The 25893-nt window shown below is 27.7% G+C and overlaps 1 protein-coding gene across 1 annotated transcript in view; it reads right to left on the bottom strand.

The window, feature by feature from the left end:
* Positions 1 to 2626: 2626 nt before the first annotated feature.
* nAChRalpha3 (nicotinic Acetylcholine Receptor alpha3) overlaps positions 2627 to 25893 on the bottom strand; it is a 548368-nt gene continuing 525101 nt past the window's right edge. Inside the window, exons 9-12 of the mRNA XM_073977740.1 lie at positions 17419 to 17565; positions 17226 to 17318; positions 7814 to 8822; positions 2627 to 3069 (exon numbers count right to left, since the gene is read on the bottom strand). Of these exons, the coding sequence (XP_073833841.1) occupies positions 2869 to 3069; positions 7814 to 8822; positions 17226 to 17318; positions 17419 to 17565 (1450 nt within the window). The 3' untranslated portion in view covers positions 2627 to 2868. The remainder of the gene's footprint in view (positions 3070 to 7813; positions 8823 to 17225; positions 17319 to 17418; positions 17566 to 25893) is intronic.

The following is a 25893-nucleotide window of genomic DNA, read 5'->3' as shown; positions in this document are numbered from 1 at the left end:
TAGACGACCTCTGGAAGAGGTTTTCTATGGATATACGGCACCTGGAAGAGATTTTCTATCGATAGACGACCTCTGGAAGATATTTTCTACAGCTATACGAACTCTGAAAGGGGTCCTTAATAGGTAAGGTCGACCTCTTGAGGAGGTCTTCTATAGATGAACGACCTCTTGAAGATATCTTCCAAAGATAAATGACCTCTTGAAGAGGTCTTCTATAGATAGACGACCTCTGGAAGAGGTCTTCTATAGACAGACGACCTCTGGAAGAGGTCTTCTATTGATATACTACCTCTGGAAGTGAATTTCTACAGTTATACGACCTCTGAAAGGGGTCTTTTAAAGGTAAGTGACATCTTGAGGAGGTGGTTTATAGGTAAGTGAACTTGTGAGAAGGTCTTCTATATGTAGACGACCTCTTGAAGTGGCCTTCAATAGATAGTCGACCACTTTCGAAGGTCTTCTATAGATAAACGTCCTCCTGAAGAGGTATTCTCAAGAAGAGCTCATCTATTGATAGACGACCTCAAGACGAGGTCTTCTATTGATAGATGACCTCTTGACGAGGTCTTCTTTTGCTACATGAGATTGGGGAGGTCTTCCCTTGAAGAGGTTTTTTTTAAATATAAACGATCCCTTGAAGAGGACTTTTAAAAATAAACGATCCCTTGAAGAAGTATTTTATAGATTCACGATCTCTTGAAGACCTCTTCAAGATAGATGACCTCCTTAAGAGATCTTCTAGAGATAGAAAACCTTCTAAAGGGTTCCTCTGGAGATAGACGATCTCTTGAAGAGCCTTTTTTAGATCGGCTACATCTTCCAGAGAACTTCTGTGGAACCAAGATGACCTTATAAGTGTATTAAATTTTGGAAGATCTCATAAGTGATTTTTGTTGATAGACGACCTCATAAAGGGTCTTCTATGGATTTTAATAAACATTTTTTTAAAACATGTGGGTTTTTTAAAAAATATTTTTTCATTTACATTGATTGTTTAAAAAAAGTCTTAAACACGTGGAAAAAAGGGGATATTTTAAAAATATTTTTTCATCAACTTTTTTCGTAAACGAGGAATTTTTAAGAATATGACAGTAGATTTTTTAAAAATATTTTTTCCAAACACGTGGACTTTTTGAAAATATTTTTTTAAACAATTCGATTCTTTAAAAAAAATTGTTTAAACATTTCGATTTTTTAAAAATATTTTTTCAAACACGTGAATGTTTTTAATAATATTTTTCACACAAATCGTTTTTTTAAAAATATTTTTTCAAACATTTAAATTTTTTTAAATATGTTTTCAAACACGTGGAATTTTAAAAATATTTTTTAAACATTTTTTTTTTAAATATTTTTTCAAACACCTTATTTTTAAAAACATTTTTTTCAAACACGTGGATTTTTTAAAAATATATTTTCCAAACACGTGGATTTTTTAAAAATATGTTTTCCAAATACGTGGATTTTTTAAAAATATTTTTTCCAAACACGTGGATTTTTTAAAAATATATTTTCCAAACACGTGGATTTTTTAAAAATATGTTTTCCAAATACGTGGATTTTTTAAAAATATTTTTTCCAAACACGTGGATTTTTTAAAAATATTTTTTCAAATACGTGATTTTTTTCAAAATATTTTTCAAACATGAAGGATCTTCTATGGATGGAACACCTCATAATGATCTCCTACGGATAGAAGACCACGTAGGGTCTTCTAAGAGTCTTCTTAGGATAATATATCATATAAACGTCTTCTGCGGATAGAAATTCTCATAAGGGTATTCTAGGAATATAAGATCTTGTAAGGGTCCTCTAAGGATAAAATGCATTATAAAGGTGTTCTGTGAATAGAATACGTTATAAGGGCCTTCCAGAATACCATATAAACGAATTCTGCGGATAGAAGACCTCATAAGGGTCATTTAGGGATAGAAGACTTCATATGGGTATGCAAAGAATACGGAAAACCCCGTATCGATCAAATTGGGGGTGAAGGAGAGAGAAAACATTCAACAAATAATAATAAAACGTTGAAATATTAGGGAAAGGAGGAATAGGGAAAGGTGACAGAAAATTTTGAGTTTCAAGTAGCTTACATTTATATTTAGTATCTCATATTTATATTGGCACACACACAGAGATGTGCAGATCTATACGTAGACAATGTTACGCATGTATGCAATTGTGTTTGCTTGTGTGTGTTTTTATGTGCAGTTCATAACATATGTTTGTCTGTTTGTATGTAAATTTTTGTTTACATGTAATCTCCTATATATTTATCTTAAAACAATGTTTCGGTTGTTACACGAGTTGTTGTTGCGGGTTGCATTTGTTGTTGTTGTAAATGTTGTTACTTTTAATATTAATTTTATGATGTTTGTTGTTGTTGTTATTTTTATAGTTCTTTATGTTGTTGATGTTGTTGTTACAGTAATTATATCCCTTGTTATGAGTAGTAACGAAAGGTTTTCCGGTTTTCCATTAGTTGTTCTTGTTGTTGCTTATGTTCAGAAGGGGTATATTGACGAAAGAGCCAAACGAGAATAGAGAAAGGGAACAGGGGGCAAAGATAGATTTTAGTATTTTATGTGGAGACTGTTGTATACAGGATGAGAGGATGCCGAGCTTTGTTTTTTTAGTTTTCTTCTTTTTGAATCTTAGAAATTTATATAATTTGGTTTTTATGTTTTTTTCTTCTTTTGCTTTTTCTTTCTTTCCCTTTTTTGTTTGGAGTGAAAGTAAAAGAAGAATTTCTAGTAGTTTAAATTTTGGGGCGGGGTTTCAGTGTTATTTTTTGGTATTTTTTTATTTTGCTATCTCCTCATTGTATTTTTTCTTCGTTTTTTTCCTGTTACGTTTCATAAGTATTTACAACGCTGGTTTGACAACGTTCGGCTTGGCTGTGGTCGATGCAATTTCAGATAATCTAACATCAATGGGTACGCGTGTATCGTAGAGCGTGGGGGCCTGTAAAATAATACCAGCCGTGCCAACCACAACGGCAATTGTAAAAATCCATAAGAAAAGACGATCCAATACCATGGCCACAAATTTCCAATCTTCTTTGACCTATTTTTTGTTGTAGTTGTTGTTCGGTTTATTTTATTTTTTCAATGGCAGGCACATTGTTGTCGGTATTGTCATCATCCGTATCCGTATTATCATCCGAATGTTGAACAATGGCAATGCACCAATGCAAGGAGAAGGAGAATATGAAAAGAAAAGAGAGGACATAGAAAGAAAAATGAATTAATGTTAAATAATCGATTCATAAAAGTGAATTTAAATTAAATTAAATTTATTTGTAATAAAAACTTATATTTATTGTAGAATTTAACATTTCTAAACACTAGACTAGCAAATTTTCCCTGCCTAAGGTATCTCCTGGCCCTAAAATATTGTTAAACTAAGCAATTGTTTCACAATCTCTTTATTTTCCCATTGCAAATTTCTTTACATATGACCCATTCCAAATGACACATTTATTAAGAGCCAATCACCAATTAGTGTAGACAAGACCTCCCAGTCTCAACTGTACATCACCATACCCATCAAATCTAACAGCTACTGAGATTCAATGTAAAACATGAAATGATGAAATTTGCAATCATTTGACATGAAACATGTGGGACTTTGGGGATGGATGGGTATGGAAATGACTTGTGTCGAAGATTTGAACACATTACTAAGAGCGAATGAATGAGTTAGTCATATCTGGAGGTGATGTTGAGTAGACAAAGTGTAAACAAAAATGCGATTGAATTGCAAAATGAAAAATACAATGTTTTTTAAAAATAATTTTTCAAACACGTGAATTTTTGTTAAATTAAAATTAAATTTTTTAAATACATTTTTCCAAACACGTGGTTTTTTTTAAAAACATGTGGATTTTTTAAAAATATTTTTTCATCAACTTGGATTTTTTAAAAAAAAATATTTTTTAATCAACGTGGATTTTATAAACATTTTTTTTCCAAACCAGTGATTAACGTTGATTGTTTAAAAATAATTTTTCAAACACGTGATAAAACCAAGTGGATTTTTTAAAAATATTTTTCACCAACTTTTTTTGTCAACGTCAATTTTTTAAAAATATTTCTTCCAAACACATGGATTTTTTAAAAATATTTTTTCAAACATTTCGATTTTTTTACAATATTTTTTTATACACGTGGAGTTTTTAAAAATATTTTTTCACACCCTTCGATGTTTTAAAAATATTTTTTCAAACATTTCGATTTTTTACACTATTTTTTCATACACGTGGAGTTTTTAAAAATATTTCTTCAAACACGTGGATTTTTAAAAGAATTTCTTCATACACGTGGATTTTTTAAAGATATTCTTTCTCAAACACGTGGATTTTTTAAAAATATATTTTTTTAACACGTGGATTTTTTAAAAATATTTTTTTAAACACGTGGATTTTTTATAAATATGTTTTTTCAAACACGTGGATTTTTAAAAATATTTTTTTTCAAACACGTGGATTTTTTAAAAATATTTTTTTTCAAACACGTGGATTTTTTTAATTTTTTTTTTCGAACACGTCGATTTTTAAAAAATATTTTTTTCAAACACGTGGATTTTTTAAAAATATTTTTTTTTTCAAAAACGTGGATTTTTTAAAAATATTTTTTTCAAACACGTGGATTTTTTAAAAATATTTTTTTTCAAACACGTGGATTTAAAAAACTTTTGTTTTCAAACACGTGGATTTTTAAAAAATATTTTTTTTTCAAACACGTGGATTTTTTAAAAATATTTTTTCCAAACACGTGGATTTTTTAAAAATATTTTTTCCAAACACGTGGATTTTTTAAAAATATTTTTTCCAAACACGTGGATTTTTTAAAAATATTTTTTCCAAAACACGTGGATTTTTTAAAAATATTTTTTCCAAACACGTGGATTTTTTAAAAATATTTTTTCCAAACACGTGGATTTTTTAAAAATATTTTTTCCAAACACGTGGATTTTTTAAAAATATTTTTTCCAAAACACGTGGATTTTTTAAAAATATTTTTTCCAAACACGTGGATTTTTTAAAAATATTTTTTCCAAACACGTGGATTTTTTAAAAATATTTTTTCCAAACACGTGGATTTTTTAAAAATATTTTTTCCAAAACACGTGGATTTTTTAAAAATATTTTTTCCAAACACGTGGATTTTTTAAAAATATTTTTTCCAAACACGTGGATTTTTAAAAATATTTTTTCCAAACACGTGTATTTTTTAAAAATATTTTTTCCAATCACGTGGATTTTTTAAAAATATTTTTTCCAAACACGTGGATTTTTTAAAAATATTTTTTCCAAACACGTGGATTTTTTAAAAATATTTTTTCCAAACACGTGGATTTTTTAAAAATATTTTTTCCAAACACGTGGATTTTTTAAAAATATTTTTTCCAAACACGTGGATTTTTTAAAAATATTTTTTCCAAACACGTTGATTTTTTAAAAATATTTTTTCCAATCACGTGGATTTTTTAAAAATATTTTTTCCAATCACGTGGATTTTTTAAAAATATGTTTTCCAATCACGTGGATTTTTTAAAAATATTTTTTCCAAACACGTTGATTTTTTAAAAATATTTTTTCCAATCACGTGGATTTTTTAAAAATATTTTTTCCAATCACGTGGATTTTTTAAAAATATTTTTTCCAAACACGTTGATTTTTTAAAAATATTTTTTCCAATCACGTGGATTTTTTAAAAATATTTTTTCCAAACACGTTGATTTTTTAAAAATATTTTTTCCAAACACGTCGATTTTTTAAAAATATTTTTCCAAACACGTGGATTTTTTAAAAATATTTTTCCAAACACGTGTACTTTTTAAAAATATTTTTTCCAAACACGTGGATTTTTAAAAAATATTGTTTTTCAAACACGTGGATTTTTAAAAAATATTTTTCCAAACATGTCGATTTTTTAAAAATATTTTTCCAAACACGTGGATTTTTTAAAAATATTTTTCCAAACACGTGTACTTTTTAAAAATATTTTTTCCAAACACGTGGATTTTTTAAAAATATTTTTTCCAAACACGTGGATTTTTTAAAAATATTTTTTCCAAACACGTGGTTTTTTTAAAAATATTTTTTCCAAACACGTGGATTTTTTAAGAATATTTTTTCATCAACGTGGATTTTTTAAAAATAGTTTTTCATCAACGTGGATTTTTTAAAAATATTTTTCATCAACGTGGATTTTTTAAAAATATTTTTTCATCAACGTGGATTTTTTAAAAATATTTTTTCATCAACGTGGATTTTTTAAAAATATTTTTTCATCAACGTGGATTTTTTAAAAATATTTTTTCATCAACGTGGATTTTTTAAAAATATTTTTTCATCAACGTGGATTTTTTAAAAATATTTTTTCATCAACGTGGATTTTTTAAAAATATTTTTTCATCAACGTGGATTTTTTAAAAATATTTTTTCATCAACGTGGATTTTTTAAAAATATTTTGTCTCAACTTTTTTTTAAAAATGTTTTTTCAAACACGTGGATTTTTTAAAAATGTTTTTTTCAAACACGTGGATTTTTTAAAAATATTTTTTCTCAACTTTTTTTAAAAATGTTTTTTTCAAACACGTGGATTTTTTAAAAATATTTTTTCCAAACACGTGGATTTTTTAAAAATATTTTTTCTAAACACGTGGATTTTTTAAAAATATTTTTTCCAAACACGTGGATTTTTTAAAAATATTTTTTCCAAACACGTGGATTTTTTAAAAATATCTTTTCCAAATACGTGGATTTTTTAAAAATATTTTTTCCAAACACGTGGATTTTTTAAAAATATTTTTTCCAAACACGTGGATTTTTTAAAAATATTTTTTTCAAACACGTGGATTTTTTAAAAATATTTTTTCCAAACACGTGTACTTTTTAAAAATATTTTTTCCAAACACGTGGATTTTTAAAAAATATTGTTTTTCCAAACACGTGGATTTTTTAAAAATATTTTTTCCAAACACGTGGATTTTTTAAAAATATTTTTCCAAACACGTGGATTTTTTAAAAATATTTTTTCCAAACACGTGGATTTTTAAAAAATATTGTTTTTCAAACACGTGGATTTTTTAAAAATATTATTCCAAACACACATTCCAAAAACATATTTTTCCAAACACGTGGATTTTTTAAAAATATTTTTCCAAACACGTGGATTTTTTAAAAACATTTTTTCTCAACGTGGATTTTTTAAAAATATTTTTCCAAACACGTGGATTTTTTAAAAATATTTTTTCTCAACGTGGATTTTTTAAAAATATTTTTTCTCAACGTGGATTTTTTAAAAATGTTTTTTTCAAACTAGCAAACAAAATGTGAATTTTTTAAAATTTTTTTTATCACTATATTTTTTTAACTATTTTTTCATTTACATACTTCGATTTTTGAAAAATATCCTTTTGTCAATAAATCTTTTTGTCAATGAAAAAATAAAAAATATTTTTTTTTCATCAACGTGGTCTTTTTAAACTTACTTTTTGTCAGCGTGGATTTTTTAAAATTATTTTTCATCGACGTGGATTTTTTTAAATTATTTTTTAGCAACGTGGATTTTTTAAAATTATTTTAGAATTATTTTTTTATCAACGGACATTTTTTAAAAAAAATATTTTTTCATCAACGAGCTTTTTTTTTAAATTATGTTTCATCAAAAAGCGATTTTTTAATATTTTTGCATCACTCTTCAGAACACACATAAACTTCGATCCCTATTTCTACCCCAATCCATCCTAATTTCTACAATACAATTTTTGAAAAAAAAAAACATTTATTTCCCAACTCACCCTTGTACTCTCCTCCTCTTTGCGCGTTTGATCCGCTATATAGGTGACGCCCTTCATGGCCTTTGTCAGTTCGGGGCATTTGTGCCAACGATTTCTCAATTGCGACTCTTTCATCCCGCAGCAATGGGGACCACCTTCACGCTGACATTCGGGCAGCACTTCTGCACGGGCAGTGATTGGATTAGTTTGAACGGCGGCACTTTGCCGATTCGCCGCCGTCGTTGGTGCCGTTCCACCAGATCCAGCCGACGCCGCAGCTGAATCACACGCCGCTCCCATACCCAAACCCTGATGTATTTGCACCGTACCACTAACGCTGCAACATGAACCGGCCAATGTTGAGGCAGTGGCCACCGAATTCACCGTTGTCGTCGATTTTATCACATTCGAATTTGTATTGCCTATCAGGTCACATGTCGTCGTAGACTGGTGCTGTTGATGCGGGTGCAGGGGAGCAGGCACTGGCGAAAAGTTCGCCGAACAAGTAGATTGTTGACGGTACAAATGATAGGGATGCGAGTGTTGTTGTTGCTGCTGCTGGTGAAGGGTTGTGGTAGATGAGGATTTGGTGGCCGATTGGCCCATATGATAGAGGGATTGATGATGATGTGGCGGATGATGTATGGTACCGTAACCGCTATACTGCGAGGTGGATGACTCCACACAACCGAAGCCATTCGTTTGCACCGATGTTGAGGTTTTCTGGCGAAATTTCGTGGGCGTTAAAGGATGATCCAACAGCGAATCGCCCGTCTGCTGATACTGACTATGATGCAGTGTATCGACCAGGGAACTGGTGGTTGAGGTCTCCTGATTCACCGTACAAGGATATATAAAATTGCCACTAATCGTAGAGGCAGCTGGAACACAAGTGGCACCAAAGCCGATATTACCAGCAGCACCTAAGGCGCCTGGTCCACCAATTTCGTCCAATAGGTTAAGACTTTGTACTCGGTGTTGCAGGTGAGGCGAGGTGCTACGTGATGTTTTATGCGGACTATGGTGTAGTCTAGAGGGAAAGAAAATCAAAATAAAATATGAGAATATTAAAAAAGATTTTGTAAATAATCGATTTTTTCCATATGGGTACTAAAAAAATATTTTTTTCAAACACATGGATTTAAATTTTGTTTTAAGACGTAGAATTTTAATAGCTAATATTTCAAGGACATGGATATTTTAAAAAATATTTGTTTTTTACAGATATGGATTATTTTATCAAAGCCATGGATTTTTTTAAAAATTATTATTTCAAATACGTGGATTTTTGAATTTTTTTAGGATGAGAATTTTTTAAAAACATTGTTTCATCAACGTGGATTAAAAAAATATCAGCGTGGATTTTTTAAAAAATATTTCTTTATCAACGTGGATTTTTTAAAAAATATTTTTTTATCAACGTGGATTTTTTAAAAATATGTTTTTATCAACGTGGATTTTTAAAAATATTTTTTTATCAACGTGGATTTTTTAAAAATATTTTTTTATCAACGTGGATTTTTTAAAAATATTTTTTTATCAACGTGGGTTTTTTAAAAATATTTTTTCATCAACGTGGATTTTTTAAAAGTATTTTTTATCAACGTGGATTTTTTAAAAATATTTTTTTATCAACGTGGACTTTTTAAAAATATTTTTTATCAACGTGGATTTTTTAAAGATATTTTTTCATCAAAGTGGATTTTTTAAAAGTATTTTTTATCAACGTGGATTTTTTAAAAATATTTTTTTATCAACGTGGATTTTTAAAAATATTTTTTTATCAACGTGGATAAAAAAATACATCAACGCGGATTTAAAAAAAATAATATTAATGCGGATTTTTTTTAATTTACATCAACAAAAAATTTTATCTCATCAACGTGGATATAAAAAAATTTGTATTTAAACGTAAATTACAAAAACGAGGGTTAAAAAATTAATCAACGTGGATTTGTAAAAATATTTTTCATTAACCTGGATTTAAAAAAAAATCCATCAAAGTGGATTTTTTAAAAATATTTTTCCATTAAAATTTATTTTTTAAAATTCATGTTCACAAAGATTTTTTAAAAACTACTTTTTCCAAAGTCGTAGATTTAAAAAAAAAATATTTTAAAGAAATGGATTTTTTAATACGTGGATTCGTTGAACTATTAAAATATTTTTTTGAAGCATTGGGTTTATTTTTAATAATTTTTTGAAAGTCGTGGATTTAAAAAAAATTCAAAGTCGTGGATTTTTTAAAAATATTTTTTCAAAGTCGTGGATTTTTTTTAAAATATTTTTTCAAAGTCCTGGATTTTTTAAAAATATTTTTTCAAAGTCGTGGATTTTTTAAAAATATTTTTTCAAAGTCGTGGATTTTTTAAAAATATTTTTTCAAAGTCGTGGATTTTTTAAAAATATTTTTTCAAAGTCGTGGATTTTTTTAAAAATATTTTTTTAAAGTCATGGATTTTTTAAAAATATTTTTTCAAAGTCATGGATTTTTTAAAAAAATTTTTCAAAGTCGTGGATTTTTTAAAAATATTTTTTCAAAGTCGTGGATTTTTTAAAAATATTTTTTCAAAGTCGTGAATTTTTTAAAAATATTTTTTCAAAGTCGTGGATTTTTTAAAAATATTTTTCCAAAGTCGTGGATTTTTTAAAAATACTTTTTCAAAGTCATGGATTTTTTAAAAATATTTTTTTCAAAGTCGTGGATTTTTTAAAAATACTTTTTCAAAGTCGTGGATTTTTTAAAAATATTTTTTCAAAGTCGTGGATTTTTTAAAAATATTTTTTTAAAGTCGTGGATTCTTTAAAAATATTTTTTCAAAGTCGTGGCTTTTTTAAAATTATTTTTTCAAAGTCGTGGACTTTTTAAAAATATTTTTTCAAAGTCGTGTATTTTTTAAAAATAGTTTTTCAAAGTCGTGGATTTTTTAAAAATATTTTTTCAAAGTCGTGGATTTTTTAAAAATATTGTTTTATCAACGTGAATTTTTAAAAATATTTTTTCAAAGTCGTGGATTTTTTAAAAATATTATTTTATCAACGTGAATTTTTAAAAATATTTTTTCAATGTCCATGATCTTTTAAAAACATTTTCTCAAAGTCGTGGATTTTTTAAAAATATTTTTTCAAAGTCGTGGATTTTTACAAATATTTTTTCAAAGTCGTGGATTTTTTAAATATGTTTTTTCAAAGTCGTGGATTTTTTAAAAATAATTTTTCAAAGTCGTGGATTTTTTAAAAATAATTTTTCAAAGTCGTGTATTTTTTAAAAATATTTTTTCAAAGTCGTGGATTTTTTAAAAATGTTTTTTCGAAGTCGTGGATTTTTTACAAATATTTTTTCAAAGTCGTGGATTTTTTAAAAATATTTTTTCAAAGTCGTGGATTTTTTAAAAATGTTTTTTCAAAGTCGTGGATTTTTTAAAAATGTTTTTTCGAAGTCGTGGATTTTTTAAAAATATTTTTTCAAAGCCGTGGATTTTTTAAAAATATAGTTTTATCAACGTGAATCTTTAAAAATATTTTTTCAATGTCCATGATCTTTAAAAATATTTTTTCAATGTCCATGATCTTTTAAAAATATTTTCTCAAAGTCGTGGATTTTTTAAAAATATTTTTTCAAAGTCGTGGATTTTTTAAAAATATTTTTTCAAAGTCGTGGATTTTTTACAAATATTTTTTCAAAGTCGTGGATTTTTTAAATATGTTTTTTCAAAGTCGTGGATTTTTTAAAAATATTTTTTCAAAGTCGTGGATTTTTTAAAAATATTTTTTCAAAGTCGTGGATTTTTTAAAAATATTTTTTCAATGTCCATGATCTTTTAAAAATATTTTCTCAAAGTCGTGGATTTTTTAAAAATATTTTTTCAAAGTCGTGGATTTTTTAAATATGTTTTTTCAAAGTCGTGGATTTTTTTAAAAATATTTTTTTAAAGTCAAGGATTTTTTAAAATTTTTTTTTCAAAGTCATGGATTTTTTAAAAATATTTTTTCAAAGTCGTGGATTTTTTAAAAATATTTTTTCAAAGTCGTGGATTTTTTAAAAATATTTTTTCAAAGTCGTGAATTTTTTAAAAATATTTTTTCAAAGTCGTGGATTTTTTAAAAATATTTTTTCAAAGTCGTGGATTTTTTAAAAATATTTTTTCAAAGTCGTGGATTTTTTAAAAATATTTTTTCAAAGTCGTGGACTTTTTTAAAAATATTTTTTTAAAGTCATGGATTTTTTAAAAATATTTTTTCAAAGTCATGGATTTTTTAAAAATATTTTTTCAAAGTCGTGGATTTTTTAAAAATATTTTTTCAAAGTCGTGGATTTTTTAAAAATATTGTTTTATCAACGTGAATTTTTAAAAATATTTTTTCAAAGTCGTGGATTTTTTAAAAATATTATTTTATCAACGTGAATTTTTAAAAATATTTTTTCAATGTCCATGATCTTTTAAAAATATTTTCTCAAAGTCGTGGATTTTTTAAAAATATTTTTTCAAAGTCGTGGATTTTTACAAATATTTTTTCAAAGTCGTGGATTTTTTAAAAATAATTTTTCAAAGTCGTGGATTTTTTAAAAATAATTTTTCAAAGTCGTGGATTTTTTAAAAATATTTTTTCAAAGTCGTGGATTTTTTTAAAATGTTTTTTCGAAGTCGTGGATTTTTTACAAATATTTTTTCAAAGTCGTGGATTTTTTAAAAATATTTTTTCAAAGTCGTGGATTTTTTAAAAATGTTTTTTCAAAGTCGTGGATTTTTTAAAAATGTTTTTTCGAAGTCGTGGATTTTTTAAAAATATTTTTTCAAAGCCGTGGATTTTTTAAAAATATAGTTTTATCAACGTGAATCTTTAAAAATATTTTTTCAATGTCCATGATCTTTTAAAAATATTTTCTCAAAGTCGTGGATTTTTTAAAAATATTTTTTCAAAGTCGTGGATTTTTTAAAAATATTTTTTCAAAGTCGTGGATTTTTTAAAAATATTTTTTCAAAGTCGTGGATTTTTTAAATATGTTTTTTCAAAGTCGTGGATTTTTTAAAAATATTTTTTCAAAGTCGTGGATTTTTTAAAAATATTTTTTCAAAGTCGTGGATTTTTTAAAAATATTTTTTCAATGTCCATGATCTTTTAAAAATATTTTCTCAAAGTCGTGGATTTTTTAAAAATATTTTTTCAAAGTCGTGGATTTTTTAAATATGTTTTTTCAAAGTCGTGGATTTTTTTAAAAATATTTTTTTAAAGTCATGGATTTTTTAAAAATATTTTTTCAAAGTCATGGATTTTTTAAAAATATTTTTTCAAAGTCGTGGATTTTTTAAAAATATTTTTTCAAAGTCGTGGATTTTTTAAAAATATTTTTTCAAAGTCGTGAATTTTTTAAAAATATTTTTTCAAAGTCGTGGATTTTTTAAAAATATTTTTTCAAAGTCGTGGATTTTTTAAAAATATTTTTTCAAAGTCGTGGATTTTTTAAAAATATTTTTTCAAAGTCGTGGACTTTTTTAAAAATATTTTTTTAAAGTCATGGATTTTTTAAAAATATTTTTTCAAAGTCATGGATTTTTTAAAAATATTTTTTCAAAGTCGTGGATTTTTTAAAAATATTTTTTCAAAGTCGTGGATTTTTTAAAAATATTGTTTTATCAACGTGAATTTTTAAAAATATTTTTTCAAAGTCGTGGATTTTTTAAAAATATTATTTTATCAACGTGAATTTTTAAAAATATTTTTTCAATGTCCATGATCTTTTAAAAATATTTTCTCAAAGTCGTGGATTTTTTAAAAATATTTTTTCAAAGTCGTGGATTTTTACAAATATTTTTTCAAAGTCGTGGATTTTTTAAAAATAATTTTTCAAAGTCGTGGATTTTTTAAAAATAATTTTTCAAAGTCGTGTATTTTTTAAAAATATTTTTTCAAAGTCGTGGATTTTTTAAAAATGTTTTTTCGAAGTCGTGGATTTTTTACAAATATTTTTTCAAAGTCGTGGATTTTTTAAAAATATTTTTTCAAAGTCGTGGATTTTTTAAAAATGTTTTTTCAAAGTCGTGGATTTTTTAAAAATGTTTCTTCGAAGTCGTGGATTTTTTTAAAAATATTTTTTCAAAGCCGTGGATTTTTTAAAAATATAGTTTTATCAACGTGAATCTTTAAAAATATTTTTTCAATGTCCATGATCTTTTAAAAATATTTTCTCAAAGTCGTGGATTTTTTAAAAATATTTTTTCAAAGTCGTGGATTTTTTAAAAATATTTTTTCAAAGTCGTGGATTTTTTACAAATATTTTTTCAAAGTCGTGGATTTTTTAAATATGTTTTTTCAAAGTCGTGGATTTTTTAAAAATATTTTTTCAAAGTCGTGGATTTTTTAAAAATATTTTTTCAAAGTCGTGGATTTTTTAAAAATATTTTTTCAATGTCCATGATCTTTTAAAAATATTTTCTCAAAGTCGTGGATTTTTTAAAAATATTTTTTCAAAGTCGTGGATTTTTTAAATATGTTTTTTCAAAGTCGTGGATTTTTTTAAAAATATTTTTTTAAAGTCATGGATTTTTTAAAAATATTTTTTCAAAGTCATGGATTTTTTAAAAATATTTTTTCAAAGTCGTGGATTTTTTAAAAATATTTTTTCAAAGTCGTGGATTTTTTAAAAATATTTTTTCAAAGTCGTGAATTTTTTAAAAATATTTTTTCAAAGTCGTGGATTTTTTAAAAATATTTTTTCAAAGTCGTGGATTTTTTAAAAATATTTTTTTAAAGTCGTCGATTTTTTAAAAATATTTTTTCAAAGTCGTGGACTTTTATAAAAATATTTTTTTTAAAGTCATGGATTTTTTAAAAATATTTTTTCAAAGTCATGGATTTTTTAAAAATATTTTTTCAAAGTCGTGGATTTTTTAAAAATATTTTTTCAAAGTCGTGGATTTTTTAAAAATATTTTTTCAAAGTCGTGGATTTTTTAAAAATATTGTTTTATCAACGTGAATTTTTAAAAATATTTTTTCAAAGTCGTGGATTTTTTAAAAATATTATTTTATCAACGTGAATTTTTAAAAATATTTTTTCAATGTCCATGATCTTTTAAAAATATTTTCTCAAAGTCGTGGATTTTTTAAAAATATTTTTTCAAAGTCGTGGATTTTTACAAATATTTTTTCAAAGTCGTGGATTTTTACAAATATTTTTTCAAAGTCGTGGATTTTTTAAATATGTTTTTTCAAAGTCGTGGATTTTTTAAAAATAATTTTTCAAAGTCGTGGATTTTTTAAAAATAATTTTTCAAAGTCGTGTATTTTTTAAAAATATTTTTTCAAAGTCGTGGATTTTTTAAAAATGTTTTTTCGAAGTCGTGGATTTTTTACAAATATTTTTTCGAAGTCGTGGATTTTTTACAAATATTTTTTCAAAGTCGTGGATTTTTTAAAAATATTTTTTCAAAGTCGTGGATTTTTTAAAAATGTTTTTTCAAAGTCGTGGATTTTTTAAAAATGTTTTTTCGAAGTCGTGGATTTTTTAAAAATATTTTTTCAAAGCCGTTGATTTTTTAAAAATATAGTTTTATCAACGTGAATTTTTAAAAATATTTTTTCAATGTCCATGATCTTTTAAAAATATTTTCTCAAAGTCGTGGATTTTTTAAAAATATTTTTGCAAAGTCGTGGATTTTTTAAAAATATTTTTTCAAAGTCGTGGATTTTTTACAAATATTTTTTCAAAGTGGTGGATTTTTTAAATATGTTTTTTCAAAGTCGTGGATTTTTTAAAAATATTTTTTCAAAGTCGTGGATTTTTTAAAAATATTTTTTCAAAGTCGTGGATTTTTTAAAAATATTTTTTCAATGTCCATGATCTTTTAAAAATATTTTCTCAAAGTCGTGGATTTTTTAAAAATATTTTTTCAAAGTCGTGGATTTTTTAAATATGTTTTTTCAAAGTCGTGGATTTTTTTAAAAATATTTTTTTAAAGTCATGGATTTTTTAAAAATATTTTTTCAAAGTCATGGATTTTTTAAAAATATTTTTTCAAAGTCGTGGATTTTTTAAAAATATTTTTCAAAGTCGTGGATTTTTTAAAAATATTTTTTCAAAGTCGTGAATTTTTTAAAAATATTTTTTCAAAGTCGTGAATTTTTTAAAAATATTTTTTCAAAGTCGTGGATTTTTTAAAAATATTTTTTCAAAGTCGTGGATTTTTTAAAAATATTTTTTCAAAGTCGTGGATTTTTTAAAAATATTTTTTCAAAGTCGTGGACTTTTTTAAAAATATTTTTTTAAAGTCATGGATTTTTTAAAAATATTTTTTCAAAGTCATGGATTTTTTAAAAATATTTTTTCAAAGTCGTGGATTTTTTAAAAATATTTTTTCAAAGTCGTGGATTTTTTAAAAATATTTTTTCAAAGTCGTGTATATTTTAAAAATAGTTTTTCAAAGTCGTGGATTTTTTAAAAATGTTTTTTCGAAGTCGTGGATTTTTTAAAAATATTGTTTTATCAACGTGAATTTTTAAAAATATTTTTTCAAAGTCGTGGATTTTTTAAAAATATTATTTTATCAACGTGAATTTTTAAAAATATTTTTTCAATGTCCATGATCTTTTAAAAATATTTTCTCAAAGTCGTGGATTTTTTAAAAATATTTTTTCAAATTCGTGGATTTGTTAAAAAAAAATTTTTCAAAGTTGTAGATTTTAAAAAATGTTCAAAGTCGTGGATTTTTTAAAAATATTTTTCAAAGTCGTGGATGTTTTAAAAGTAGTTTTCAAAGCTGGGAAAGTTTTAAAATTATTTTTTCAAAGCCGGGGAATTTTTAAAATTACTTTTTCAAAGTCGTAGATTTTTTTTAAATATTTTTCAATGCCGTAAATTTTTTTTAAAAATATTTTTTCAGAGTCGTGAATTTTTTACAAATATTTTTTCAGTGTCTTGGATATTATTTTTCAGATTCGTGGATTTTTTAAAAATTATTTTTCAGAGTCGTGGATTCTTTAAAAATATATTTTCAAAGTAGTATATTTTTTAAAACTATTTTTTCAAAGTCGTGGATTTTTTAAAAATATTTTTCAATGTCGTAAATTTTTTAAAAATATTTTTCAAAGTCTGGCAATTTTTATAAATATTTTTTCAGAGTCGTGAATTTATTAAAAATATTTTTTCAGTGTCGTGGATTTTTTTAAAAATTATTTTTCAGAGTCGTGGATTTTTTAAAAATATTGTTTTGAAGTTAAGGATTTTTGCAAAATATTTTATTCAAAATCGAAGATTTTTTAAAAAATATTTTTTTAATGCTAAGGATTTTTAAAAAATACAATATTCAAAGCCGACGATTTTCTTAAAAATATTATATTCAAAGTCGAGGATTTTTTGAAAATATGTTTTATGGGCAAAAAATACAAACGTGTGAGCATTTGGCTTTGTATGTTATTTATTTACTGGAACTTACCGTGATAAGGCTACTGGTGGTGGCAGCGGTGGTATTTGATCCCTAAGTTCGAATCCATTACATGTGCGTAGCATCAGTTGCCGTGATGTTTTACTACAGATAAGAAAAAAAATTAAGTAAATAAAATGCTAGCCACACTTGAAAAAGTAAGTGGTTTCCCATTGCATTCCAATGGTGGGTGGATGGTACTTACATCATCTCACTTATGGGATAGAGCGGTCGTCGCATAACCAGAAACCGTGGCAGTTGATTGATAAACACTGTTCGCACCCACGGTGCCATAATGTGTGTTTGTGGTGAGCGAAAATGTATATTTAGCACTACCACCGTAACACATATACTGCTCATGTGACATAAACACACATAGATTGGAACCAGGAGGAGCCCATTGCCAACAGTAAGTAATGATTACCATAAAAACAGCGGGATATGCATCAAGGTGTAGAATGTTTGTCCAGTGTGCATGCCGAGAACGCCATTTACACCATCGTTGTTACAAGTTGCAACATGTTTTATGCGCCATTGTTTTGGTTGAGTTGCATTGCACAAACAGCCAGCCAGTCAGGCAGCCAGCCGACCACAAAATCACCAAAGCGAACCATCCGGGGAATTACCGACAATACAGCAGCACAGCATATGTTTTTATTATCATCGTTCAGATTCGGATCCAGTTTACAGACAATGTGTATCGTCATATCGTATCGACAGCATCCATGATCAAAGGAACAGCACCACAGTTAAATGGCAGGAAATGCATAAAAAGAGAAAAGAGAGGGAAAAATACAAAATCAATTTCTTTTCTGTTCAACAACAACAGACATCACCTGCCGGCTGACTGGGGATATCGTTTGGGTTGCCCTGTGTGTTTTGGGGCCAAATAATTTGCACTTTACTTTGACTTTGGAACAAGAATAATGTGTTTGGTCTTTAATAAGTGGCAGTAAATGAACAGTTGCATAATGGGACGATTATATGCTTTAAATGTTCACAAATAAATATATGTATATTGTTTTTGTGAATATGTCTTTAGATGCCACCAAAGTAAGATTGATTGAAATACTGATCCTGATAGATTCAGTTAAACATAGAAGTATATTTTTCATAAGATATGAAATTTATATAATTGTCATACTATTTGGCATCACTGAACTTTATGCAGTATATCCTCTATAAACCACATCAAAATCCTGGCGAATGTGAAAGTCCACAACAGTTTTAATGGAATATTTGTTTTAAAGCACTAAACATGGAAACGAAGGAATAAACATATAATTGAACGCTTAGAGGTATTAGGTCACAAAACTTGGATTGAGACATCGGATGAATAGGCAATTCTCAATGAAAACGGACTATATAATATTCCTTCAGAGTCTAAAGAAATCATCATATTTAAGCTAAGGTCTTCTGGGGGTGATGGGATCCATAACATAACATGAATGCAAAAAAGACGAACTAGCCATTACAGTGCTCCTGAAGGCGTACACGTACACGTAGAGAAGACATATTTTAGGAGCAATCATATTTTAAGAACAAAATAGTGTATTTTGAAAATCTGTAAATATATATTGTTCTTTCAACCATATATTTTGTGTTTGAAACCTTAATGACACAAAATATATTGTTGGACCAACAATATATATTTTCAGATTTTTAAAATACACTATTTTGTTCTTAGAATATGATTGCTCCTGCAATATCTCTTCTCTGCGTATAGAAAACAATTAAGTACCAGCTGAGCAGTGTGAATTTTTAAAGAATATTTACGAACCATTGGGCTTAATGTTTCTTAGATGACGTAAATTAATAAGCTAGTTTCTCATAACGTGGATATATGTAAACAATTTCGGTGACCTGTTCTACATTTCATCGAAATAAGGCAGAATTTGGATGATTTGTGACCAAAGACTTGAAATCGGACTAAAATATATATCACCAAAAGGAATATCGTCCTTCATATGGCTAAAAAATTATATTCCATAATTTTCAGCTGAATCGGACAATAAATACATTGCCAACGGACGGATAGACATGCATTAATCGACTCAGAAAATGATTCTATTTGTATCCCTAGAAGGAACTCTGGGTCTATTTCGTTTCCTATTGTATTTTACATACAAATGCACATTATTTTAAAGAAAATGTTTTTAGAAGACTTACATTTTTAACGATATTTTTCCAAAGACTTGCTTTTTTAAACAATATTTTTTGAACTAAAAATATTTTTTTAATTTGTTTTAAAACGCAAGATTTTATTTTAAACATTTTATAAATGTTATTTTTTAATTAAAAAATATATTTTTTAAAAATATGACTTTTTTTTAAATATTTTCTTCAAAAATATATGTACTTATATACCATCAGCCTTTAGGTTAGTGAGGGAATATACACTTTGTGCCGTGGATTTTTTAAAATATTTTTTCAAGCACTTGATTTTTTTTATAAAAAAGAAATATTCCTTCGATGATGTGAAGAAAATATTTTTTCGATAACATGGATTTTTAAAAACTATTCTTTGGATAAAAAATATCTCAAATATATGTATTTTTTATAAAAAAAATATTCTTTCAAAGGCGTGTATTTTTAAAAAATATTCTCTCAAAGACTGGGATTTTTTATAAAATAACATTCTCTGAAAGAAGTGGTTTTTATTATAAAACAATGTTCTCTCAAAGAAAAAAAAAAATACTCAAAAACGTAGGTTAAAAAAAAGTCTTTTATAAAAAAATCTTTCAAAGACTTGGACTTTTTATAAAAAATTTTCACTCAAAGACGTGGTTAAAAAAACATTTTTCTCAATGACGTGGTTTAAAAAATATTTTTTTCAAAGGCGTCGATTTGGTTGGTTTAAAAATATTTTTCTCAAAGAAGTGGTAAAAAAATTTCTCTCAAAGACGTGGTTAAAAAAACTCTCAAAGAAGTGGGTTTTAAAAAATATTTTTCTCAAAGGCGTGAGTTGAAAAAAAAAAAATATTTTTCTCAAAGAAGTGGTTAAAAAAATTCTCTCAAAGACGTGGTTAAAAAACACCTCTCAAAGAAGTGGGTTTTAAAAAATATTTTTCAAAGACGAGGGTTTAAAAAAAATTCCTAAAAACATAGGTTTTTTAAAAATATTTTTCTCAAAGTCGTGGTTTAAACCCACCCAATATTTTTTTCAAAGATGTGGATTTTTTGTAAAAATTTTTCTCTCAAAGAAGTGTGTTTTTTAAAAATATTTTTTTTCAAAGACGTGGATTTTTTATAAAAATTTTTCTCTCAAAGAAGTGGGGTTTAAAAAATATTTTTCTCAAAGAAGTGGGTTTTAAAAAATATTTTTCTCAAAGACGTGGGGTATAAAAATATTTTCCTCAAAGACTTGGGTTTAAAAAAAAAATTTATATATATTTTTCCGACGTTGAGTTTTGTTTTTTTTTTTCAAAGATGTGTATTTTTATTTAGAAAAAGAAACATTTAAAACATTTTTTTAGAAAAACCTGTTTTTTTATTTAATTATTTTCATGCAAAAAACCTTGCCTATTGGGCCATGATCGGTTTGAAAAACCACTATACATTTACTACTCTGATATTTTTTTTATTTTGTTAATGTACGAATTTCTAAACCTACCTCTGTCAACACTCCAACATCAATTTTAATTCTGAATTTCACGATTCCAAATGTATTCTATCACTGTAATCCAAATTTTACCAAATTTTGTACCACTTAGTACTTTTCCTACCCATCACAAACAATTCCAAAACTTTATCAATCCTGCTTTCCAACAGTACTCCTTATTCAAAATCTCGGGATTCCAGCTATATCCGTTCACCCAAATCCAAATTGTACCAAACTTGGTACCATTTAGTACTATTCGTACCCTCGAGTACAAATTTCCACAACTACCTCAATCCTACACGCCAACAGTAATCTTAATCCCAAATTTCAGGATTACAGCTGCATCCGATCACCGTAATCCAAATTGTACCGAATTTGGTACCATTTAGTGTTTTTCGTATCCAAAGTACGAATTTCCAAACCTACCTCTATCAACACTCCAAGAGTAATCGTAATTCCGAATTTCAGGATTCCAAATGTATCCGATCACACAAATTAAAATTGTACCAAATTTGGTACCATTTACTACTTTTCGTACCCATAACTAAAAATTTCTAACACTTCATCAATCCTACACACCAACAGTAATCCTTATTCCGAATCTCGGGATTCCAGCTATATCCGTTCACCCAAATCTAAATTGCACCAGATTTGGTACCATTTCGTACTTTTCTTACCCATAAGTAAAAAATTTCAAAACTAACTCAGTGCTATTTTCAAACAATAAGCTTCATTTCGAATTTCAGGATTCCAGATACATCCGATAACTCAAATTCAAAGTTGGTACCATTTAGTACTATTCGTATCCAAAGTACGAATTTCCAAACCGACCTCTATCAACACTCCAACAGCACTTTTAATTCCGAATTTCACGATTCCAAATGTATCATATCACTGAAATCCAAATTGTACTAAATTTAGTACCATTTAGTACTTTTCTACTAATAACTAAAAATTTCCAAAACTTTATCAATCCTACACTCTAACAGTACTCCTTATTCCATTCTCGGATTCCAGCTATATCCGTTCACCCAAATCCAAATTGTACCAAATTTGGTACTATTTAGTACTATTCGTACCCATGAGTACGAATTTCCACAAGTACCTCAACCCTACACGCCAACAATAATCTTAATTCCATTTACTACTTTTCGTACCCATAACTACAAATTTCTAACACTTCATCAATCCTACACACCAACAGTAATCCTTATTCCGAATCTCGGGATTCCAGCTATATCCGTTCACCCAAACCTAAATTGCACCAGATTTGGTACCATTTCGTACTTTTCTTACCCATAAGTAAAAAATTTCAAAACTAACTCAGTGCTATTTTCAAACAATAAGCTTAATTTCGAATTTCAGGATTCCAGATACATCCGATAACTCAAATTCAAAGTTGGTACCATTTAGTACTATTCGTATCCAAAGTACGAATTTCCAAACCGACCTCTATCAACACTCCAACAGCACTTTAAATTCCGAATTTCACGATTCCTGATATTTATACCCCTTCGCTTGTCGTTGCTGATGTTTCTAGAGCATCTGGCAACATCTAAAACCCAACTAAGCAACGAACACCCAGACGTACAATCGCACTCAAAACAAACATGAAAGTGTACAAAAACAATAGCAAAACAAATCCACATCAAAATAAGCATGAAAAGAAAGAACTTGAAGAAATGAGAAAATTCTATACCGTAGTTGTTTTTGTAATCATAATAAAGTAACTGCTAATAAGAATTTACGTTACAATTTAAATTTTTAAATTAACGGAAATCCGCCTAAACTAGCTTAAACCTATCAGTTATACTATGTTTACATTTACGAAATCCACTCGATTTCAACTGTCAATTCCATTGCTCAAACGTCAAATGAAATCCAATCGATTTCAGATGAGTTTTCATTTGACGTATAGACAAAGGAACTGACAGATGAAATCGAGTTGATTTCGTAAATGTAAACATAGTATTACATTCGTAACATTATGTTTATTTTCGGTAAACTTGGTTACATTCAATAATATATTTTCACGATACATCAAATACTATCCTACTTCGGTTTCTCCCTAACACAAATCATTAAACCCCATCCATATGGTCCACATATCCAAATACAAAAGTGCAGCAGATGTTGGTATATGCGTCACGTTTGTGGTTGTATGATGACACTAACATCATTCACATGCACTTACATGAAACTCTCAAAGGGGATTTCTCTTTTCACACTAGCTATCACTTGTCTTTCAGCCAACCCCTACACACACACAGACAGAGGTATTTTAAAATGAAAAGTGTTGCCTTGTTGTAAAAATTTTATGCAGATTTATTTTTTTAATAAATAAATAAAGACACTCCGTGTGTGGCTGCAATCTGAAACTATGAAAATGCAAGCATGTATCACTGAGTGAGCGAGTGCTGAAACTTATGCATTCATGCAAACACCCACACATAAAAAGATACAAACACACGCATCCATAACGTGGCGGCAGGCAACGCCAAAGAACACCTACAGCCATGTGTGTTACCTTTAAATTATAGACTTCTTTGCAAAGAGGTTAAATAATTAAATCATCATTTATCTAAATTGGCCACACTTCAACAAAGCACTTTAACAGCCAGCCTTCAGTTTAGGCCTTACGGCTAAAATGCCAAAAGGAAATATAAAAATCTTCTCAACTAGAGGTGATAGTGGTGGGTGAAGGAGAGAAAAGGAGAGTAAAGGGGACCAAAAACTACAAAACAATGTTTAGAAAAGGTTTCACATTGTTACAGTAACTCCTGCTGTTGCAAATGGTGGAGGGGGAGTAGCTGAAGTAAGGCCCGTAGAAATTTTGGATAAACTTGCGGACCGATTAAACATGCACATCTTCATTAAGCCATGCAACTTAAGTGGCATTTAAACGTTTTACCTAATATGGACTATCCATATTGCAGCTCATTTCCTTTACCATTGGCATGGTATGGTATGGCCGTCCGTCCGTCCTTTGGCTTGTCTGTTGTTGCCGAGTGTTGAAATTTTAATACAAAATGAACACGAAAGGTATAAGTAAATGAAGAAGGGACACACCAGTAACCGGAAGGAACTGAGGATATAGTGGTGACACATTTTAAGCACAGCCAACATATCATCACAAGTAATCAGAGCAGTAATCATCATCATCGTCTGTGTGATCATCACCATCATAATATGGTGGCGTTTTTGTGTGTATAGTTTTTTTATTAAGGGAATTAACTATGGCATAAGGGATATCTTTGTAATGGACAGATGTAGACATAGCTGTTTAAAAGACTTTGTTAGAGGAGTGTCCTTAAACGATAAAGTGTTATAGGGACACATTAAAAATATGTAGTAATTTATTAAAATTTAATTAATTTTATACTGCAAATCTTTATAAATAAAAATGAAAAATGAAAAACTATAACTGAATTTCTCACAATTTTCAAAATAAATATTGAACAAAACAAAAATTGAAAATATTTTTGAAAATTATGAGAAATTCAGTTTTTTGTGGGGGTTTTCAGACTTAAACCACTATAACTTAGCCATTTGTTAACCTATTTAAAAAAATAATAACTTGTTCGAAAGATATTATTCGCCCCTTTAAAAGGAAGAAGGATCAATATATATACGTTGTGAAAAAAGAAGATATGTCCGTTTAAATTTGAAAATGTGAGAAAGCCAGATTTTCACTACTTTTAGCGTTATAAAAAAAAGAAAACGAAGTGACCCAAACGAACTAAAGACACTTACGTTGTGTATTTATGCCAACACGGTAAAATTTTTCTTCGGAACGCTTGAATATTTTTCTGGTCAACTTTTGTAGCACAATGTCATTTATCGACATTTTCCGAAAAGTTTGCACATTCTCAAGGCCAAAACTGCCTGAAGGAGCATTCCAATTCTTTTGCGATGTACAAGAGAGTTCTTGATAATTGTGTTGACTACAATTTTGGTCTTTGTGTTGGATCGAAAATCTCAATGGTTTGACCGTTATATGCCAAAATAACCAAAAATCGTCAATAAAAACTTCAAGTCAAAATCGGGAGGCTCGATTTTCATTGTAGACATATGGTGGACTTTTTTGTTCAGTTCAATCCCAGGAATCAGAAACGCGAAGCGCCCATTAAGGTTTTTTTCCTTCCACACAAATCGCCCCGGCCTAGTATACAGACTTTCATACGGGCAAAATGTGCCTCATCGAAATAATGGTTTTAGACCCCAAGTATGTTTGGACGAAATGTGTTTCAGATAACTTGGAGTCGATTTAGCAATGTCCGTCCGGCTGTCTGTTTGTCTGGCTGGTCCGCACGACAACTCTCAAACGGATGAGCCGATTTGGTCCAAAATTTGGCTATCGTAATATTTTGTCCAAACTTAGTTTAAGTTCGAAGATGGGTCATATCGGTCTACTCCTTCAGGTACCTCCCCCACAAAAGTTCGAAAATGTTTGGAAAATTTGTGGGCACGATAACTCTTGAAGGGAGTAACCAATTTGGTCCATACTTTGCACATCGTGAAATGTGTAGCAGACTTAGATAAGGTTTCAATATGGACTCAATCTGTGCACTCCTTCGGGTACCTCCCACACAAAATTTCGGAAAAGTTCAGTTTAGGGCCAGTAGTGGAATTCTGTAACACATTTTTTGACTTATCGACAAAAATCGGTAAAATTAGAATGCTTATAATTTCGGTAACTAACGAAATTATTCGGTAAGTTAACAATCAAAATAAAGCTGTCGCTAAGTCGTACCGATAGCAATAGTGTTGTCAACTTTTATTGATACTTTTCATTCATAATTTTGAGTTTTAATGACACCGATTTTTGTCGGTAACTCAAAAAATTAGTTACAGAATTCCACTACTGATCTCGAATAGCTTTGATTTTTGTTGTAGCAATTTATATTCACTACCCCCCAAACGACGGTACAAGTTTCATCAGCGGGAAGTCCATACTTACTGAGAAAATAGTCTGTAAGGTGCAAAAAAATCCCTATGGCACCGTGTGTTGTGGCTGGAGCGTAAGATAATTCTCGAACGGATCTGCCGTTTCGGTCCAAATGGTGGCCTTCGTAATAA

The sequence above is a fragment of the Musca autumnalis genome, unplaced genomic scaffold (genome assembly GCF_047663935.1).
Source record: "Musca autumnalis isolate F117 unplaced genomic scaffold, ASM4766393v1 scaffold_3, whole genome shotgun sequence".
In the NCBI taxonomy this organism is placed as follows: domain Eukaryota; kingdom Metazoa; phylum Arthropoda; class Insecta; order Diptera; family Muscidae; genus Musca; species Musca autumnalis.
Note: the sequence above shows the minus strand (reverse complement) of the source record. Positions and strands in the feature narration are given on the sequence as shown.